Source organism: Lethenteron reissneri, chromosome 48 (genome assembly GCF_015708825.2).
Source record: "Lethenteron reissneri isolate LAM-NWPU_2019-01 chromosome 48, ASM1570882v1, whole genome shotgun sequence".
Taxonomy (NCBI): domain Eukaryota; kingdom Metazoa; phylum Chordata; class Hyperoartia; order Petromyzontiformes; family Petromyzontidae; genus Lethenteron; species Lethenteron reissneri.
In genome coordinates, this window is record NC_083826.1 from 2,493,758 (window position 1) to 2,512,608 (window position 18,851).

General features: G+C 52.0%; 1 protein-coding gene and 1 long non-coding RNA gene across 7 annotated transcripts in view; one reads left to right on the forward strand and one right to left on the reverse strand.

Moving 5' to 3' along the window:
• Positions 1-1,107: 1,107 nt before the first annotated feature.
• The window catches only part of LOC133354764 (laminin subunit gamma-1-like), a 152,662-nt gene continuing 134,918 nt past the window's right edge, over positions 1,108-18,851 (reverse strand). For 2 of the 3 annotated variants that reach the window (XM_061571861.1, XM_061571864.1), the window contains 10 exons: positions 18,208-18,413; positions 17,273-17,349; positions 16,028-16,165; positions 15,227-15,374; positions 14,320-14,469; positions 13,221-13,335; positions 12,073-12,272; positions 11,152-11,310; positions 9,244-9,343; positions 1,108-8,811 (listed from right to left, as the gene is read on the reverse strand). In XM_061571861.1, coding sequence (XP_061427845.1) covers positions 8,552-8,811; positions 9,244-9,343; positions 11,152-11,310; positions 12,073-12,272; positions 13,221-13,335; positions 14,320-14,469; positions 15,227-15,374; positions 16,028-16,165; positions 17,273-17,349; positions 18,208-18,413 — 1,553 coding nt within the window. In that variant the 3' untranslated portion in view covers positions 1,108-8,551. Of the gene's footprint in view, positions 8,812-9,243; positions 9,344-11,151; positions 11,311-12,072; positions 12,273-13,220; positions 13,336-13,950; positions 14,101-14,319; positions 14,470-15,226; positions 15,375-16,027; positions 16,166-17,272; positions 17,350-18,207; positions 18,414-18,851 lie in introns of all 3 variants that reach the window. The other variant, XM_061571862.1, reaches the window with a different exon arrangement.
• On the forward strand, positions 7,724-17,282 carry LOC133354765 (uncharacterized). 4 transcript variants are annotated; one of them, XR_009756621.1, is made up of 5 exons: positions 7,724-7,841; positions 9,249-9,410; positions 10,369-10,476; positions 16,078-16,223; positions 17,006-17,282. It is a non-coding gene; the product is annotated as an uncharacterized LOC133354765 (long non-coding RNA). The 4 variants fall into 4 exon arrangements; XR_009756620.1 differs by lacking the exon at positions 7,724-7,841 and adding an exon at positions 8,564-8,832 and having other exon boundaries at positions 16,918-17,282; XR_009756619.1 differs by lacking the exon at positions 7,724-7,841 and adding an exon at positions 8,564-8,832.

Here is an 18,851-nt window from a genome sequence, read left to right on the forward strand (position 1 = left end):
TTTGGAGTGTGCATGTCTCTCTACCCGTGGTCGCGTGGATTTTTGTCCGGGTCCTCTGGTTTTTCCTTCCACATTCAGGATCAACACGCCTTTAGAGTATTTGGCTGGTATACATTTCCACGTGATAAGCCACTTCGTTGAGCGATAATTTGTGATTTGCTAGGTCGCTTCTGAAAAAAAAGAGCTATATAGCTCAGTGGGGCCTTATATGGTAAAATAAAAAGTTTATAGTTTAGTAATAGAACGGGGCTTCACTTGAACATCCCCTTTTTTTCCACTGGCACACTCGAGCCAAGCCAGCGGGGAGCCCCTCGCAGCACCATGCGATGTTTCCACCCCCCCTCCCCCCGACTGGCGATTTTGCCAAGCCGAGCCAGCACCGGGTGGTGATTGGCTGGGACTGGCTCGGGGCCAAGCAGCGCCAGGGGAGGGGCTGATATAACGCGTCCACAACACGTCAGTCAGTACGCCGTGAAGGACAAGGCATCACCTATACATCGCGAGTGAGGTCGGGAGAACGCTGCGCCTTGTGTAGGCGGGTCGGGCCGCTTCGGCAAGCCCCGGTGCGGCTCTGGTGTGCAGTGGAAAAAGCGGTCCAGCGTAGTCGTCTGCAAGTTGAGCGACGTGATGGATCTTTTATTTTGTTTTATGAAAACACCGCGCGCATTGTTAATGTGAGGATATGCAACTGCGTCCACCTGCGTAGAGTTTATGGAATGAGGCTGCAGGAACGGGGCCTGCACTACTAATTTAGGCGACTCCACACAGGGTTCAATCCACCCCTGGTTTATGCAGCAGCTGGAGTCAGGATTTGTTTCGTTAATTAAAAAAGTTAAGCTTTTGAAAAGTAAAAAGTATATGATAAATCCGTAAAACAAATGTTTATATATTTTGGGATGTAAAATAAAAGTCTCTCAGAATATATTTTAATATTTTACATCGCCACATCTTAAAACGCAAGTGTAAATGTTTACAATTTTAAAATGATAAAATCCACAAATTAGTCATATTTTGTAAAATGTTATGCAATTACATCCCTTTAATAAGATATGATTATAACATTCAAAAGGAACGCACACTCACATGATAAAAGCAAATCGGCCGAACTGAAATTCAAAACACAACCATATATTTCCTTTTAAAACATCTTTTATATGTTTCCATTAGCACCAGTGTATCAGTTGAAACATTGCAATTTATTTCTAAAATACAATCAAAATAACACCTTAATGAGCTACAGAACTTATATTATAGCGCAATATGGCTTTGCAGTGCAGTCTCTAAGCAAACTGCACTCACAGAAGCTTACTAATACATTAAAAAAAACCATGACATTTTGACCTGTGTTAAATAATATATATTTTAAAATGAATGTCAGAGGTCAAGAAGCATGCCATGTCACCTCTGAGTAGAAATGTGTACAAAAACGATTTAGCAGTGTAGGTGTAATGGTTAGAAGCTTAGACCACCCTGGTAAACCATGGCAATGTTGAGCCATGTGGTTGAAACCGTTGTAGAGCCAAGGTTGGCCCAACAACCTTCCATGCTTACTTAGGACTTGTCCTTTGAAAAGCCTCAGCTGAAGTTCAACAGTGCATCACTCTTGCATGCAATTTTGTTTCGGTCTAACTTATACCGTCCAACATCGCATGGCACACGTTACAACATTTACAATTTGCGGTTCTTGCTTGCTTTTTGATTGACAGCACCCTGTACTGCAGTGACTTGTTATTTAGCCACCTATATAATTATGTCTTTTTTGCGTTATTAACATAAGTTCATACAGTATAGGCCCAATGACAAAAACATCAGCACCCCCCCCCCCCGCCATTATTTCTTAGATGTCTCGGCTGAAATGGCTTAGTCGATAAATCAACGCAAAATATCGAGACATGGGACTCGGGTCTACTTGAGATTATTCAGGCTGTGGGAAATAATACGGGGGGAAAAAAACAACCAATAATTATATTTCAAATAACAAAATGGATGTGACTTCAGATTGAAAACGCAAAGTCGCATTTACAGCAACACAAATAGGTGTGCACACCTTGGCACGGAAACACTTTAGCTGCCATTATCTTCACAGCAGCAGCAGCGGTGGCGGCGGCGTTAACCCCGAGCAGCGCTGTCAATCAACCGCGGACCATCCCCTCTCACTCCCACGAGTCGCTGAGATGTTACGTGCGACAACCCCGCCACCCTCTCCAATCCCACCAGTGTTGTAATCCCGTGACAATCATAAACGGACCCGGTTCATGAGGCTGCCAAATATCTCTGTGAGGCTCCCAAATATCTCTGTGAGGCTCAAGGGAGACACGTGGTGAGAAGCACCGACACCCCCACGCCCCCGTCCCTCCATCAGATCTGCCCACCTTTCCAGTGAGCCAGGCTCACTCAACAACTATCCTCAACCCACCACGAGTGGCTCGCTCTGACACTACTGCCCATAGGCCCTGGCCTAACTCTTGCCATCCTTGTCCACTACTTGGGTGTAGCCCCATCCCTTTCCTTGTATGATGAGTCAAGCGGGAAAACAGAACGTTTCATACCGAGACGAAATACTTATTTTTGCAAGTGCTTCGGTATACCGGGAGAGCTCTTCTGAAACTAGAGCTTCCTCGGCCAAACAACAGGTTACTTTTGGGTAGCTTTGCGAGCATGAATCTGCATGTCGGAATTGTTGTGAGCAATAGTAGTATCAACTGAACATCGTTTAACTTCAACCTTTGCACTTCAACTGGACAATGCGCATGGGGGAGTAAGTATGGTGGAAATGTATGCAACCTGTCAGCTTGCTATTGTTATTAAGAGGCATCATCTATAACAGGGATGGCCAAACCTCTTGACCCTACGATCAATACCTTCACATAGCCATGAGCCACAGTAGCAGATGGCATGAAACTAAACAAATGTTTTTTTTTATTTTACTAGGTAAGGCCCACTGAGCAATATAGCTTTTTCAGAAGCGACCTGGCCACAAATGATAGCTCAACGAAGTGGCTCATCACATGGAAATTTATATCAGCCAAATACTCCAAACGCATGATTCTAAATGGAAGAAACCACGCGACCACGGGGAGAACACCGCCAACTCCAAATACACAGCAGGCGTCAGGGTCGGGATCAAACCCAAGACCCCCTGCATACCAGGCGAGGGAATTAACATCTCGCCACCGCGGCCGGTTCATTTGTGTCAACTGGCCGTGGGGCAAGTGCCCCATGTCAGCTCTGCCTCTGCAGATGTTTAGTTTTTCTGCTTAAAGTAACGTTACGTTCAAGAGTCAGACGTGGTTAGCCGCGTCTCTTACCAAGCCACAAACGGACCTGGCGAGAGCCGCACGTGACTAGGGAACCCACGGTTTGGCCACCCCACATCTATGAGACGCCACTCGGTTTGCTTGACATCACTCCGGCCGATGCGTGAAAGAAACAGCGAGTGGTGTGCGAGTTGCCAAAAGAAGATCGTTTCAGGTATAATGAAAGTTGATTCCATGCACGTGAAGGTGAATGCGAACCTAAATTGTTGTGAGCCGCATCGCAAGCGTGAACTAAAAACTATACAAGTGATATCTCAACAAACATACATTTCATTAAAAGACCAGCTTTAAAACGCAACTTGTATCTTAGAAAGGGTCAATCGGAGTGCGGAGCACTCTCCGTCGACCAATATAAAATCAGCGCCACGATCGGACCACCAAAAATGTGAGTTGGAAAACGGCGATGATTGATCAATTCACTGGCGGTCGCAGAAGGTGGGCGACTCAGCCTCCTCAATGTCGATAGATCTTTGGGCCACTGATGGCATCCTTAACAATGACACATCCTTTAGCAACGTAAAGCTTACACAGCGAAGATAGATTCCTCGAGCAACATATGACCTGCACAACGCCGACGGGCGAAGGTCCCAAAAAGTAAGGGGACACTTTAACCTCTCGCCGGTGCTTTTTGGTAAAGATTGTGGGCTGAATGGGGTGTAATTTTCTACTCGAGGGCGAACGTATCACGTGATCAAAGATGGTGCTTCCCTTGCTCACATGCACATTCGAGGGGCAGTGAGCTCTGATCGTTTCTCGTTGTCCTGAGTGTGCAGAGACGAGCAGACACTTGCCGAGGAACAAAGCAAGAATATGGCCACAGCCTTGCAAACAGATGGAACGGCTGCAGTTTGCGATGTAAACATCACAGCAAAAGACGTGTTGCACGAACAATGACACGTCAATTTTTTAACCAATTGTACATTGCGCGAGGTTACCCTAACGAGCTAAGTGACTTCAAGCGAATAACGACAAAGTCACCGGACGCTCTTCATGTGTGACATACTTTGTTCGCGCTCGCTACTTACTCTTGCAAACCACTTTTGTTTGAGATCAATGAGTTGAGAAAAGGTCTTTTACATCGTTGTAGGTTACCACGTGGAATTAAATTGTATCGTAGTTATTTTACGCTGGCAAGATTCGTACGACATGATCATTATTCGCCAATGACTCTCACGTGTGATATAATTTCACACATTTGTAAATGACCTCACGTACCCCCTGGGACATTGCCACGTGTACCCCCGGTTGAGAACCACCGATGTAAGGTGACCCCGCGTGGCACATTAAGCCCCAGGGCCTGGTGTCTTTCCAGGCCCCCAGGAACCTGTGGGTGGCCCTGGCGGTGTGCCGTGGTTTTATAGATGGGACTGTACCACTTTAGCGCAAAAGAGATGGACAAGTGGTCAATTTCTTTGGGGAAAGGGGTTGTTGATTTTAAAGACCGTTGCCTCTTAAGTCAATCAGAGTGCAAAAGAGAATACGTCCCCTGCAAAAGGACGTATAACTCGGTGCAGAAGAGCCATGCCACAATGGCATAGGTGATTAGGTCTTAAATTACAGAATGTGGCGATATGATGATGGTCCACTCTGATCGGCCAACGTGACCTGTGCGTACGAGGGATGAGTTTTAGATGTCGGCAAAATGATGTCACAATACGGACGGTTTTGGTGCGGAAAAGCGTGGAAGTGAAATCGCTTCATGTGACGTCACACATTCTGATCAATATTTCGGAGCGATGTTCGATTTTTGGACAAGTCAGATTAATCCCCAAAAAATTGGGAACACATCCCTCGCACATACTCGTATACATTGTATTCGTAGCATCGCACCTTTACACCGTCACCCGCTTTAATTTTGGATCGAGGCTGCTTTCACTTATAAATAACGAGGTTAAGCGCTGGAAATATAAGCATGCAGGGACATCTTCCCAGCATTATGTTAGAGGCATATGCTACGGAAATGTTCACGGGAAAAATACAAAAGATAAGGAGCACGAACAGCCCTTCACCATGACAACAACGTTGCCGCCACAGAGACCGTATTTCAAATGGCACCATATGAATCGAATTAGAATCTTCAGAGACGATCAAATAAGAGGAAAAATAAAGAGATCCAGGACTGGATGAATCGATCAGAGGGTGATGTAGAATATGGCAATCTGCTGTAGTCACCAATGAGAGTGTTTTACATCGTTATAAAAAGTATCGTTTTCGTGTGTTGTATTTTAGACAGTCTATGAGGGAGCGAGCTCAACACGTAGGCCTTCGCGATGTAAATGTTGTCGTGGGTTTTATTTTTATTCTTTTATTATTTCCCTTCTACGTGACTTTACCGAAAGAACCAAGAAGATGAATCCCTGCAATCACGAAAGCTTTAAATCGAAATTTTAGCGGTGTGGTGTGCTAGTAACGAATTGGCACACGTTTTGTTTAGGTGACGAACCCTCTTACTAATTGGCCGTGTCGGGTGGTGGCGTGTTTAACGACACACATATATTTACGTGATCTAACCCCCCCCCCCAAAAAAACCCTCTATTATGGATACTAAACAAAACTTGGCCTTTCTTAAATCCGGGCGCGCTGTAACAAACCGTTGGTCTAAATTTTGTGCTTAAGTTGAATGAGGCAACTTAATTAACAGAAGTAACAGACGCAACTGAATCAACAGCAGCAATTGAAGCAACTGCAGCACGACGCCTCTGCCAACTCTGCCTGTGGACGGCGACACAGAAACGCAAAGTGAAAGTTGCACGAGCTTGCGGGGCAAATCGGGCTCTCTACATCAGATGTCGCAAACGGGTTTTGATTCCTTACCCGTACCCGGCCGCACCAGTATCGCAAACGGGTACCCGTACCCGTACCCGGCCGGGTACGGGTAGCCGGGTATCGGGTAGGGTACGGGTATCGGGTACCCGGTTGCGACCTCTGCTCTACATCCCGTCATCAAAGCCCCTTTTTTTACCCACCGTAGTGTATAGTGTACGCATATTTATAATTAAAAAAACAATCACACGAATTGTTGTTTTTAGCAGAAAATTAAACTGGGCACAACACAAATTGCAACTTGGTAGATAAAGTCGCCGACCTGCTTTGCGACTATCACACTTTTTATTTTTTGCGCAGTGCCCCGACCTTAATGTGAGCCATGAGATCGAATCCCATCTGAGAAGTGCAGCCCATCATCCCCCTCCCGCGGTCAGTAAAATAGATACCACGTTGTGGGCAGTCGCAATACCGTGACATGCCGGTGTGAACTGGCCAGCAGGCGAACGGCATGTGGTCCAGCGATGACACGGGCTGCGTGTCGCATCTTGACGAAAAGCACTAACAGATTTCCAAGGGCACATTTGATAAAAATGATAAGAAATGAATGCTCAAATGTTTCCGTTGTCGTGTATAATTATTGCATTCATAATTTAATAGATTTTTCATAGTTAATGTTATTATTGTTCGGAAACAAGGTGGCAATACGTGTTTAGCGCTAATTAGAAACAAGCCACTGTATTGGTTAATATTCAAATGGTGATTTAATATAGTTTTTTTTTTTATCAAGCACCTCGTGGATTTAAATAGCACGTGTGCCATTTAACAGTAAACTCGAGGGCGAAAATTGACACCCAATAGCCCAGGGAGCACTTTCAATCTTGTGGTGCCTCCTGAACGAATCAGACTCGCCGTTCTAGGGACCAGCAACTGGCACAACACAGGCGATATCATCCTGGCGAAACATCAGCACACAAGATCACCGGGGGCGAAAATACCGCAGCTGCCAAGCTGTCTCCCGCCTTGAAAATCCACAAAGTAACGTGGGTTGTGGGAACATGGGTGCAGGGAGGGTATCTGCCCCCCACCCACTTTTGAACAAGCGGAGTCTGATTCTGTTGCCCCCCTCACGGTACAACCTTCACGAGTCCTCGATTACTCGACATAAGGTGCCCATGGCTACCTGCCCCCACGACCTCCGGATCTGTTCCACGCGCCTTGCAAGAAGACGAGTGATAATACATCTATTACGGTTGGGCCATAGCCAATAAGCAGACTGCAGTTGGCATCCGCGATCTGTTGGGGGTTATGGGTTCGGGCCGCATAGCGCCGTGGGGAGTAAATACGTTTCGCTTGGGCGTGCGGTGTGCGAGTCGATCTCAATCTCGCACGTAATACTGCCGCGACAGCAGCAACGCCTGGCGCACGGGTGCTCCGACTGCGTCAGCCGCATCGTATATCACGCGTCGTCTCCGCGCGACGTCAACTGCCAGCGCGCGGAGCGAAACGTCGGACGTCGCGAGCGAACGAAACGTGGCGGCACTAACCGAAAAGACGTCGGAGGGCGCGACCTCAAGCGCTCGCGCGATCGAATAACCGACAGAGGTGACAAAACAACCTCCCTTGAAATTGCCGTAGAAGTCGCCTTATCTGCCATCCCTCTTAGCTAAAAAACCCTCGTGAAGGCAGAGGCCATGACATCCGCGATCTCTCCCCGATATCCGTGGACGGAGGATGAGAGAAAGACTTCCTCGTCGCGAGGTCTACTCCACTTATCCGCGATTCCTCTTGTCGCACGAAGCCATCCCTCCCCCCCCCCCACAATATTACCGTGGAGGGGGGGGCAGGGTTTGCGATGGTGCGCTTTTATTTAAACACCAGCGACCGCCCTCGCTCCATCGCGACGTCAACCTTCGTAGCCGGCGTTTTTAAACGAAAGTGCGAAATCTGTCTTCCTGACCCCGCGCGACCTCCATCGAGACGCGAGCCTCCCCCCCCCCCCCCCGTGGTAATTCCCGGCTGCATCGCTTGCACAATAAAACATACAAACTCTGCGTCCGGATGCAATCGCGTTTTAATACTATGTCAAAAGAGCACGCGACAATTGGATCCCCGCTAATTAAAAAATATAGTTACATTTATTCGGCTTCGTCCCCGACAATATATTTTTCACTCATCCATAATTTCCCCCCCCCCGTATTTCGCTGTGTTTTTTCATTGAAGGTGGCGGTCAACGTGATGTCCCAGGTCGCACTGCGGCGCTCGCCGCGGGCTCGACACAGTTCACGCGATCCGGAAGCACCCACATATATATTTTTTCTCTCTCTCTCTCTGTCTGTCTTCTCCGTGATTTTGTCCGTCGTTAATTTAAATTAGTCGCCTCTCGTCATGACATTTTCTTCGACGCCTCCGCTTCAAGCGGGGGGGGAGGGGGGGATGGGAGGATTAGGGCAGGGGGTGGGGGGCAAGGCTTAGGGCCTCTCGATCTCGCCCGCGTTGAAGCATCCCTGCGGCAGGGCGTCGCGGATCTCCTCCAGGTTGCGGATGTCGGCGAGCGCCTGCTCCACGCTCGCGTCGTAGCCCTGCAGCGCCGCCGACTGCGACGCCACCGCGTCCTCCAGGCGCTTCAGCCGCGGCTCTAGCTCCCCGCCGCCCGCCAGCGCCCGTTCCGCCTCCGCGTACTTGCGCTCCAGATCCTGCAGCCGCCCCAGGTCTACGTCCTCCAGGGAACCTGCCGGGCGCACACACGAAGGTTCGACCCAGGTTTAGGCTTAACAGGCTTGTGGGGGCAAGTGTTGGGAGCGAGTAGCACGTACGAAGGCCGCCGCGTACATACACGTGCGTATGTTCAACTTCTTTCGCGCCGTACGTAGCTGACCGTGCTAATCGTAGGCGCAGGAGAAGGACGGCAAATTAACCACAAAAAGCAGTTCTAAAGAAGTGAGTTTTCGATCTAGATTTAAAAGTGCATGGGGTAGGTACGGCACACGAAGGGGTCGGTGGCCGTTGTACCTGCAACTATTTCTGTTACCGCTGTTGCTGTAATTTCCTCTGTCGCTGCTGCAACTGCTGCTGCGGCTGTTACTGCTGCTGCCACTGTCGGTCTAACTTCCTCTATCGCTGTTACTGCTGCTGCTGCTACTGTGATGCTGCTGCTGCTCACCCAAGTCACGCAGGAGCTGCTCGATCTGCTCCAGGGCTCCGCTGACGGAGCTCTTGGCTCTCCTCGCCTTGTCCTCGGCCTCCTGTGCCGCCTCAGCCGCCTGAGCAACAACAACAACAACAAGATGGTGCTGTTGAACACTGGCCGAGTGGCAGCAGAGGACAGAGGTCAGAACGCTGAGCCGGCACTGTTGAAATCCTAGGTGTGATTCCAAGTTTCAGCTATCTGTTATTAAAACCAGCTTATCCAGTTTCGTGAGTTAAAATGAAGTGTATTTTTATTTTACCAGGTAAGGCCCACTGAGATATGTTTTTCAGAAGCGATCTGCCCACAAATGATAGCTCAACGAAGTGGCTTATCATCATGTGGAAATGTATAGCAGCCAAATACTCAAAAGGCATGTTTCTAAACGTGGAGTGAAAAACCGGAGGATCTGGAAAATAATTCACGTGACCACGAAAACTCCAAATATACAGGCGTTAGGCTCAGGATCGAACCCACGACCTCCTGTATACCAGGCGAGGGAGTTAACATCTCGCTACCACGAGTTGATGTTCTTGCCCAAGTAACCAATGACTGCACACAAATAAAAAAAAAACATAACATCCCATCAAATTACGTTTTCACTTTATTTGGCTGACTTCAGTGCTCTGCGAGGAACATTAAAGGTTTGTTCCTCGCGCGGGTTCAAAGGTGACTGAGGCGACTTCAGATGTAGTTCTGCCACGTCACCTTCTGGGGGCATGCTCTGTGACACAGGGCGGATGATGCATTGCTCGCAGAGAGCCGTCACAAATGAATATTCCACCGCTAGAAAGATTGTAATGAAACTGAAGGGGTGAGGGGGAAAAGTAAAAGTGATAGCACTGAAATAATAATAATAATACTACTACTACCCGGACAATCGCAAATAACTCAAGCATCAAGTGTCATTAGCAAAGCACTGCAGCTGACGACCAAATCACTCGGGAATGTTCGCCAACTCTCGGAAGCCAAGCAAGGGGACATGAGCTTGGATAGCGCACGGGATGGGCGGTGGGCAGCAGAGGGCAGTGCGACAACATCCACCGTTGCACCACGCTTCTATGGCCCTCACGTTTACCGCTCCCTGCTTTTGTCAAACAGGCGGCGACCGTTGCGGTGAAGTATGGTCACGTGACCTCCACGACCTGCACTGGCATAGCGAGGCCCTCGTCCCGCGGCCGATTGAAAAATGAGCTCTCCAGTTAAGAGGTAAAAGCCTCCGCCCCCCCCACCCTGCCCCCCTCCCTCCATTTAAGCAACACACTTTACCCCTTTGTCATAACGCGCCCGGTTTATGGGAGTTCACGGGCCCATTCCCCCTTCGTGTCTCCCCCCCCCCACCTCCGAATAAATGGTGCAGCAGTTGCGTCGTGAATGCGCCGCTCGAACGGCGGAGTCGGAGCGAACGAGTCTGGCGGCGCGCTGAAAGGGGCCTCGCGCTTTATTCAATAAAAAAAACTAACATTTTAAAGGTAAAGGAGCGTTCCTGCAATGGCTGGCTCACGCCATCGCTGGCAGAAGCGCCTCCATGAGAGGGGAGCTCTGCGGAGACGGCCCCTTCAGAGGGGATTTGGCCGGTTTTCGCACGGCTGGCCAGACGGGGGTTTGGGAGAGGTGGGAGTCGCCACACTTGACCCCATCACACTTGACGACCTGCCAATCGCTATGTGGATGGCAGTGCCGATAGGATGGGGGGGAGGGGTGGGGGTGGAAAGGGAGGGTTGGGGGGGGCGGTGATTTAGTTCACCACCGCACCTGAGAAGATTGAATTGACCCGGTGATCTCGGGATCGCAAGCACGGTCGGTGCACCGCCGGCGGTGATGGCAACACCGGGGGTAACGTGACGCGCATCGGCTGCACCGGCTAGGGGGGGCGGCGCTCACCATGTTGGCGAGGTCCATGTCCCGCGCGGCGTCCTGCTGCTTGCGCGCCAGCTCAGCCTCGGCGCCAGCCAGGCCGGCGAGGAGCCCGGCGGCGCCCTCGGCCAGGCCCGCCGCATCCCCATATGCATTCTCCACCTCCGTCTTCAGGCCGCCCGCCCGCTGCGGTGAGACAGGGCCCCAGCGGACAAGGCGGTTAAAACTGTAGTAAGCACATTTTTTTGTTTGACCAGTTAAGAAGGTCTCATTGAGCTATGTCAGCTCTTTTTCAGAAGCGACCTGGCTATCACGAATGATAGCTCTACGAAGTGGCTTATCGTCACGTGGAAATGTCCAGCAGGCTAATACCCTAAAGGCGTGACGTTGATTCTAAATGTGGAGTGGAAAAACCAAAGGACCCGGAGAAAAATCCACGCGACCACGGGGAGAACACGCAAACTCCAAATATACAGCAGCAGGCGTCAGGGTCGGGATCGAACCCACGACCTCCTGTACACCAGGTGAGGTAGTTAACATCTCGGCACCGGCCACGCGACGGGAGTTGCTGCACGCCGGCGCCGGATCACGGTCATTGGTGCCCATCTTGCTCTCCACCGCCACGAGCCAATGGTGGAATTAAGGCCCCAGTACAAGGTGCCCATGCCTCTATGCGATGTCAGTAAGGTATTTGGTTCACGTTGTGTATATGTGTGTTTCGCGTTGGGAAGGCGTGTGATGCGTGTTTTGCCGCTGCAACAGATAGCCGACGTTCCCCACGCGCGTCCAAAGTTTCTCCTGCACGGTATCCACGCCGCAGCTTGCGACCTCCTCGCAAAACCGCCCGCACACAAGCGTATATCTATATTTACACACGAACAGCGAACGACGGCACGAAGCGACTTCTCGCTGCCGTGTCCGTGACACCCACCCGCCCGCCCCCCCTACCTCCTGGGCGCGCCGCGCGATCTCCTCGGCGTCCTGCGCCATCGCGCGCGCGTCGCGGGCGTCGTTGGCGGCGTTGCCCAGCGCCTCCTCGGCCTGCCGCGTCTTTGCGTTGGCGCTCTCGATCTGCGCCTGCACGGCCGGCACGCGGCGCAGCGCCTCCTCCGCCGCCGTCTTGTTGTCGCTCACGCGCTTGTCAAAGTCTGCGGGGGGGCCGTGCGTGCGTTAGGCAGGGTGGGTGGCGGGGTCAAGTCACAGCAACGGTGGCAGTCGCAGCAGCAGTAACAGCAGCAGCAGTAACAGCAGCAGCAGTAACAACAGCAGTAACAGCAACAGCATTAACAACAGCAGCAGCAGCAACAGCAGCAGCAACAGCAGCAGTAACAGCAGCAAACAGCAGCAGCAATAACAGCAGCAGCAACATCAGCAGCAGTAACAGCAGCAGCAGTAACAAAAGCAGCAGCAGCAACAGCAGTAACAGCAGCAGCAGTAACAGCCGCAGCAGGAACAGCTGCAGCAGGAACAGCTGCAGCAGGAACAGCAGCAGCAGTAACAGCAGCAGTAACAGCTGTAGCGTGTACTGGCTTGCCAACAGAAGGTGGTGCAGTAATACGTTGGGGGGGGGGGGGGGGGGGAGGAATGTGTTAAAAAATAAAGTATATAAAAGTGAGTATTTTTACTGCAGTTGTTTATCCAGGAAAGGCATGCCGAGTCTGTTCTACAGGACGAATCGTGCAAAATTTCAACAGTACGGAGGCGACGCTGCTGTTGTGTGTGATCCCAAGTCAGTGATTTTTTGGTAACTTTTCAGCATCGTGATGTTGTAGCCAATATCAGTTACATTGTGTGTGTTTTTTACAGTTATGGGAGCAAACCACAGAACCTGTTAGAACCGGTGAAGAACAGGGGCAGAACATCTAGACTATATGCACGCACACACTCACTCCCACTCTGCTGCACAGGGTGACGCCACACAGACTCCACGCAGAAAGGTGCCCAAGTCGCGGGCATCAAACCCTCGCCCTTCTTGCTGTGAGGCAAGAAGTGCCACCCCGTCATCAAACTGCCACCCACCCCGCCACCCACCCTGCCATCCACTGTGCCACCCACCCACCGTGCCACCCACCCTGCCACTGTGCATTGAAACTTGCCTCTCAGGATGTTGAGGGTGTCGGTGGCCTCCTTGAGAGTGGCTTTCCCTTTCCCTTCGGCCTCCTTGGCCGAGTTGAACGCGGCGTTTGCGCGCGCCAACAGCTGATCCAGAACCTGGGTGGGGGTTAGGGGAGGGGGGGTGGACAGAGACGATTTATCGATTTTTCTCAAAATTACTTCTCGACATTTCACCAACGATTGAAGCCCAGGCAACAGCTTTCTGAAACTAGCGATGCTGCTTATAGCGCGATGAATAAAGCCCTGGGCGGTCAGTTGCATGAATCATCTTCAGCGAAAATCTCTCGCGTCGTTTACATCGACGTAGAATGGAAACTGAGCGACATTGTCTCTTAAAGTTGTTTGACACAATCGGCCGCTTGGGGAGAAGTCCCGCGAGACATCTTCCCCGGACTACTATTTCACCAGAATCGGCATCAACCGGGCGAGATTGTCACCAGCGTGGTTTCATGCAACTGCCCGCCGAAACTAAAAACCACAAAAAACCCAGAAGCCCCAGCGTCAGGAGGGCAAACGTCGAAGTTGAGAGATGCGGAGGTTGACAGGAAACACCTCCCCTGCCGTCTCACCGAAGCCAAAAGATTCCCACCACCACCATAAGCAAACGGCGCGGGGGGTTCTGTCCCGAAGCGTCCAGGAGAGCGCTTGAGCAAGGCCGGGCAAGGATAGAGGCCCACGAGCAGGCCGCTCTCACAACAACAACAACAATACCTCCTTGGCAGCGTTCCCCTGCCGCAAGAGCCTCTGAGCCTCCGTCTGTGTCGGCTGCGACGCCGCAGAGGCCGACTCAAACTTTCTCGTCGAGGAATCTAGCCTTGTCAGATAATCCTCGATTCTCCTCTGCAGCCTATTCCTGTCCCGCTGAGATATTTTAATTGGGGTGTTTTTATTATGATTTTTCGTATAAAGATTTGGGGGAGGTGGGGTTTGGGGCGGGTGCCCGTGAGAATATGAGACACAAGGGATAGGGCACACGGGACGCGTGGGCACACAGACGCACACACAGACACGCACAGACGCAGACATGCACACACACACACGCGCGGGTTAGTGGGCCCGAGCCAAGTGAGCGCCAGGCACCTGCTGCTCCGTGTTGCCGCGCTGCATCAGCCGCTTGGCCTCGTCGACGCGGGGACGCAGGTCGTCCTGCAGCTCGCGGAACTGGCCCTGCTGCTCGGACACTTTGCCGTCGAGCTCCGCGGCGCGACCCTTAACCCGGTCGGCGCCGGCCTACGAGGCGGCGGGCCGCAAGAGAACACGGCGGATAAATACACGAGAGTGGGTCGGGGCGAACCGAGCGGAGGGAGGAGAGAGAGAGAGACAGTGAGAGGTTTCAGTTTGCGAAACGTAAAGCGGTGCTTTCACTGCGGCAGTCGCGCTGAACAATATCTGATGCAATGTTTTACGTCTCATTCGTGCAAATTGCACCTCACGATCGCCGATGAACCGACGGTGGCAGCCAGAGCCGGTGAGCCGGTGCCAACGGTTGGCCCTAGCTCTGCAATCATCGATATATTAAGATGTCATCGGTCAATTGATGAGTGTTTATACGTGGGAGGAATCCGGGCCACCCAGAGAAAACCCAAGTGTGCGAGGGGGCAATGCTTTACCCCATACAAAAGGGACAGATGGAGATTAGTTTGCACTTTGCCGCACCGCCTTCTCCTGGCGGGCCAAAGCACGGCTGGCTTCTCTTCGATGGTCACGGGAAGGGAGTATCGCAACAGTTGTACGGTGATCCACCGACCCTCGCCGCCGCCGCTGCCTCCACGGCACTGGACCACAGGCAGCCACGTGCGGCGGCGTAGCCCCCGCACCTCCGATTGGCACGGTTGGTGAACGTAAGGCGCGAAATAAGTTCGACGCACGCACGCACGTACGTACGACACGACCGCGCTCTACGATAGCTGACGTACGTACGTACGCCGCCCGACGCGAATGGCGAGGCCTGGTGTGCGGGGCTGGGGGGGGGTGCGGTGGGGGGAACCTGGAGAGCGTCGATGTCCACGTTGGGCACAGACGTGGAGGCGTTGGCGTAGATCTGCAGGGCCTTGTCGCCGGCCGCCTTGGCCTCCTTGTGCACGGCGTCTGCCAGCGCCTCGAGCTGCATGCCCTGCGTCTTAGCCGCGCCGACCCTGCGCGCGAGCGACGGCACAGCGGCGCAGGAGCACACCGCGGCGTTACTCCGCGTTGCCGTGCGTTGGCAGGGCTGGCCGCCCGTCCGGCGAGATATTCGTAGGACGGTCGTCGTCCGTTTCGGGGCCAGCTGCTGCTGCTGCTGCTACTGTCCGAGAAATCTGTAAGTCTTCTACGGCGGCATTAAGCCTTTACCATTGCGATGACGTCCACGTGTGTTTTCTTCGGAACGTAACCCGAAGAAAACTAAAATACAACAACTTTATCGGTACCGAGGCTCGCATAAGGCCATGGCAGGGGGGGGGGGCATGTGGCAAAGTTTGGCGCCAGCTATCGAAGAGCGCGGTCGTGTCGCTACAGTTCTCTATGGTGAGTAACAATGTCTTTAAAAACAACGACGCTGCTACGCCTCTGCATATTTATTTACATTATAGTTTTTTTTTACGATTGAGAACCAAAGGGGTGCAAGGCTGCAGTAAAGGCTAAGAACCACTGGTGCAACGGGTGCGACCTTATAACGGATTCATTCGGCAACCAATGCAGCTTCGCGAGCACTCGACCGGCACGGTCAGAGCACCTCCTCCTGCTCCCCCCCCCCACACCGCTCCTGCGCGCTCCGTGTTGGAGATCTCGCGCCAGCGGCAGCACCGACCTGCGCGTGAGCTCGCTGATCTGGCCGCCCATGTCGTTCTCCTCGGCCAGCGTCTTGCGCAGCAGGTTGTAGGCTGCCGTGGACGTGTCGTTGGCCAGGTTTGCGGTCCGTTCGATGTCGTCCGCCGCCTGCTTGTGGCTGCACGTCCGCGAAAACAACAACAGCAGCAACAACAACAACAGCTGTTGATCGCCAGGTACCTTGCTCTCAACCACTACTACGCTGCAGGTCACAACAACCACTGTCACTCAACTACTCACTCACTCACCAGCTCACTCACCACACTGCCGGTCACAATAACACTCTCACTCATCCACTCACTCACCAGCTCACTCACTCACCACACTGCAGGTCACAACAACACTCTCACTCATCCACTCACTCACCAGCTCACTCACTCACCACACTGCAGGTCACAACAACACTCTCACTAATCCACTCACTCACCAGCTCACTCACCCACCACACTGCAGGTCACAACAACACTCTCACTCATCAACTCACTCACCAGCTCACTCACTCACCACACTGCAGGTCACAACAACACTCTCACTCATCCACTCACTCACCAGCTCACTCACTCACCACACTCCAGGTCACAACAACACTCTCACTCATCCACTCACTCACCAGCTCACTCACTCACCACACTGCAGGTCACAACAACACTCTCACTCATCCACTCACTCACCAGCTCACTCACTCACCACACTCCAGGTCACAACAACACTCTCACTCATCCACTCACTCACCAGCTCACTCACTCACCACACTGCAGGTCACAACAACACTCTCACTCATCCACTCACTCACCAGCTCACTTACTCACCGCATCTGAAAGCGCACGATGCGGTAACCGTCTTTGATCGACGGCTGATATCCCATCCTAGGACCCATCATTACGCCAAAAATGCAACCAGGCGACAGGCCACTTCGTATGTAAGAATGTGTGTCGAACTTCTTTCGCACCCTACGTAGCCAACCGTGCTAGCCGGAGGTGCGGTGGAAGGACAACAAACTAAACACAAAAAGCCACCGTGAAGAAATGAGTCTCCAATCCATGGCCTGCAAGCAGCAGCAGCAGCACGTGTGAAACGAAACAGTGCATCGACCCGTGCCAGGTGGACAACGAAACTGGGAAGAGCCTCCGTGGGTGCCACCCACAGCCTTGGGGGGCTTCACTGAAGGTGGACGGCTTCTAGCCTCGTGGGTGTCATCAGTACTGCCGTCCGTGCCGCCTCGCACCTGTCCGCCAGACGCCTCGCTTCTTCTGCCAGAACTGTGAAGTTGTTGGGCCCGGTCACGTTTTTCCCATCGATGTTCTGCAAATAAAGCGCAATAAAAAAAAAGACGTCACTGCGGACGTGTTCATTAAACACACGCAGTATTGTGACTCGCATGGCTACATTAACACCGCCGCCCCCACTCTGGTCTTCGCACCTGATAGTGCGCACAGTGATGACATCGCCTTTACCCCTCTCTGTTTGAGACAAAAACGCAGGGGGAATTCTCCACGATCCTCGCTGTCGCCTGACGATGTTGCCGGCGGCGTGAGTGCATGGGGTTGAGCCAACGCAAATCGGGCAGCGGTGTTTATAATAACAATGAAGTGACCACGTGTTCGCGAAACGACGTGAAGCGTTCAAAGATTCCTACGTTGAAAGGTGCCTGGATGGCTCCGAGAGCTCATAGTGGCTGTAGTCATACAACCGAGCTGGCATAAGTCAGATTCAAGTAATGGGTTTCAGCTGCCTGTTGTAGATTTCAAAAACAACAGTTTCTCAAGTGCAGCAGGGTTTATGGTCTCTCAGCTCAATCACCAATGACTGTGAGAGTAAAAGTAATGAGGTCTCGAGAATTCAAAGTGACGTCTGCTGCTCAAATTAACATTGGAGGTGCAGGTGCTCATCTCCCGCTGACAGCCCTGCAGAGGCAGTTGCGGGGAATTCTACATTTCTTAGACGTTATGTTTTATTTTCATCCTTTTATTATTTCCCTTCTACGTGACTTTACCGAAAGAACCAAGAAGAGGAGTGGCAAAGTAACGGCAAGGTAAGAAAATCAACTTCAAACTCGGGGGGAGCATCTCCCACGGCGGCGTATCGCCGCTGCTCCTATGGTCCGTTGTAGTTGTGTGTGTGGGGGGGTGGGGGGGCATTAGGGGGGCGCTTGCGACGTACGACGGAGGCGATGGCGGCCTTGGCCCGCTCCAGCTCGTGCTGCGCTCGCTCCAGCATGCGCTGCGTGTCTCCGGCGCGCCGCCCGGCCCGCGCTGCCACCCCGTCCGTCTCGCCCACCGTGTCGCCCATCTTCTGCAGGCGGCCCTTCTGCGACGCCAACGTGCGCTCCAGCTCATCCAGCTGGGACTGCAGGCCCTGGTCCGACACTGGTGGAGGTACGGGAGGCACGAGGGTGGAATAAGCTCAACTATAAACAATGTTTTATATTCCATAATACAGGGGGTGGGGGGTTCGATTGAAAGCTTTCGTGACTGCAGGGATTCATCTTCTTGGTTCTTTCGGTAAAGTCATGTAGAAGGGAAATAATAAAATAATAAAAATAAAACATAATTAAATTATTCTCACGACGTTTCGGCCACAACGCAAGCAGCCGTCCTCAGGTGGAGAGCAAGTCTGCCGGAAAGACAGCGTCATTTAGACGCTGTCTTTCCGACAGACCTGTTCTTTTGTTGGGTTAGATCGCGTAAATATATAAATGTGTCGTTAAACCCGCCACCACCCGACACTTAGTAAGGTTTGTCACGTAAACAGAACGTGCCAATTCGTCACTAGTACAGCACACCGGTGTGTTGGAGAGCAAAGCC